This window comes from Dipodomys merriami, unplaced genomic scaffold, assembly GCF_024711535.1.
Source record: "Dipodomys merriami isolate MVZ:Mamm:240054 unplaced genomic scaffold, mDipMer1.0.p SCAF_92, whole genome shotgun sequence".
Lineage (NCBI taxonomy): Eukaryota > Metazoa > Chordata > Mammalia > Rodentia > Heteromyidae > Dipodomys > Dipodomys merriami.
In genome coordinates, this window is record NW_027206535.1 from 2677333 (window position 1) to 2679437 (window position 2105).

Genomic DNA, 2105 nt, shown 5'->3' on the forward strand with positions numbered 1-2105 from the left:
ATCATGAGTGGGTGGGTTGCAGTTATTGCCATTTTCCAATACATTGCATTTCCAATCAACCCAGTAACTTAAGTCTCTGATTCGTGCTAGAAGCCAGATGCTGTGTTCTGCTGCTAACTGACTATAGAAAGAGATAGAACAGGGGCTGGGAAGGTGGCTCAGTGGTAGAGTGCTTGCCTTGCATGCATGAGGCCCTGAGTTCTATTTCTCAGTACCACATAATCAGAAACAGCCGGAAGTGGCGCTGTGGCTCAAATGGTAGAGCACTTGCTGAGCTGAAGAGCTGAGGGACAGCGCTCAGGCCCAGAGTTCAGGCTCCACGACTGACAAAGAAGGAAAGAAAGAAAGAAAGAAAGAAAGAAAGAAAGAAAGAAAGAAAGAAAGAAAGAAAGAAAGAAAGAAAGAAAGAAAGAAAGAAAGAAAGAAAGAAAGAAAGAAAGAGAGAGAGAAAGAAAGAAAGAAAGAGAGAGAGGGAGAGAAAGAAAGAAAAGAAAGAGAAAGAAAGAGAGAAAGAAAGAAAGAAAGAAAGAAAGAAAGAAAGAAAGAAAGAAAGAAAGAAAGAAAGAAAGAAAGAAAGAAAGAAAGAAAGAAAGAGAAAGAGAGAAAGAGATAGAACACTGGGATGAGCCCTTCTCAAGTGAAGCAGAACCCATTATCTTTAAGTTTCTCCTCTTCAAAGACCCAGAAATTATCCAAGTAGTCTGTGCACTGGAAAGGAAGAAGAACCTTTGCTTCTTAAAAGATCCTAAGTCGCATTGAGAATGGCTTCTCCCTGAGTTATTCCTTTGTTCGAATCCTCTGTTCTGTCTCCAGGACCAGCCACTGTTGAAAATGAGTTCGCAGCAGCAGAAGCAGCCCTGTACTGAAGTTCCCCAACTGCATCAGCAGCAGGTGAAACAGCCTTGCCAGCCTCCACCCCAGGAGCCATGCGCCCCCAAAACCAAGGAGCCCTGCCACCCTGTTGTTCCTGAGCCCTGCCCTTCCAAGGCTCCTGAGCCCTGCCACCCCAAGGCTCCTGAGCCCTGCCACCCCAAGGCTCCTGAGCCCTGCCACCCCAAGATGCCTGAGCCCTGCCACCCCAAGGCACCTGAGCCCTGCCACCCCAAGATGCCTGAGCCCTGCCACCCCAAGATGCCTGAGCCCTGCCCTTCAACAGTCACTCCAGCACCAGCTCAGCAGATAAAGCAAAAGTAAAGTGGTCCAAAGCTACACCCTCAAGGAGTTAGCCATTGATGCTGCGCTTCCTTTCCCATTCTGCTTATGAGTCCTATTAGCCTTGTACCTGCATGTTGTGACCCTGAGTCAAAGTCCCTCCCTGATTTGTACCCTGCAAACAAGCGCTATCAAGCTTTCTTTCCTGCATACTTGGGGCTTCTGAGCCTCTGAGTTAGCCTGAGGAGTTCAGTGCCTAGCTGGTTTTCATCTATGCAGAATTTATGTAAGGAGGGACTCAAGGTGAAAGCAAGTGACTCCATTCTTTCACACTCCCATTAAATTCCCTTCCATTCCAGTCCTGATTCTGTGTGTTGTTATTGTCAGGTTCAACTCCTCCCTTCTTTCTTTCTTCTCTGGAAGCAGACGCTGTTCATCGAGAGGGCAGGGCTTAATTAAAGGGCTCTGCTCAGCGGGCATCTGACCCTGACACTGGGAGAAGGGAAGTTGCTTCCTCTGCATAGTCCTGGGCTGCCACAGAAAGTGTGTGCAATGCCACCCAGTGGCTGTGGCCTTGCACTCCCAGGGCTGGGGTAAGGTTCTCCTGTGACTCAATGAGTCACCGTGGAGTTTAGCTCATGCCTGTCCAAACTGGCTCTTAACTAACCTGCCTCCGAATCGGGCTTCTATATTGCTGACTTATTCAATCAACTTCTCTGTGTTTTAGAAAACGTTCTTCCTATGTGTGTGACTCCACTTCCCTCATTCATTTCCGCTAGCTATCAACAAGTACAATTTCCAAATGTACCTGAGGAGTCATGTTCTCTACTGTTAGCCCAGTCAGTCCCCCCTCCAGCCTCTGAGTGTCCAATGCGGGCCAGAAAAGGGATGAGGGAGATTCACAGTACTTGTCAGGAATATTTTCAGCCTCGTAGAGAGGTGATTTCCTTATC

The 2105-nt window shown here is 47.8% G+C and overlaps 1 protein-coding gene across 1 annotated transcript; it reads left to right on the forward strand.

Annotated features, from left to right (window-relative positions):
- The first annotated feature begins 831 nt into the window (after positions 1 to 831).
- LOC138821487 (cornifin-B-like) lies at positions 832 to 1194 on the forward strand. Its single transcript, XM_070013761.1, has 2 exons — positions 832 to 963; positions 1060 to 1194. Exons 1-2 carry the CDS (start codon positions 832 to 834, stop codon positions 1192 to 1194), a joined length of 267 nt encoding a protein of 88 aa, XP_069869862.1.
- Positions 1195 to 2105: the final 911 nt, after the last annotated feature.

What these genes read in the sequence shown, in the direction of transcription:
- LOC138821487 (XM_070013761.1), top strand. Translation starts at nt 832, where the DNA reads ATGAGTTCGCAGCAGCAGAAGCAGCCCTGTACTGAAGTTCCCCAACTG. An exon ending in AGGAGCCCTGCCACCCTGTT is followed by an intron (nt 964 to 1,059) that starts GTTCCTGAGCCC and finishes TGCCACCCCAAG; the next exon opens with ATGCCTGAGCCCTGCCACCC.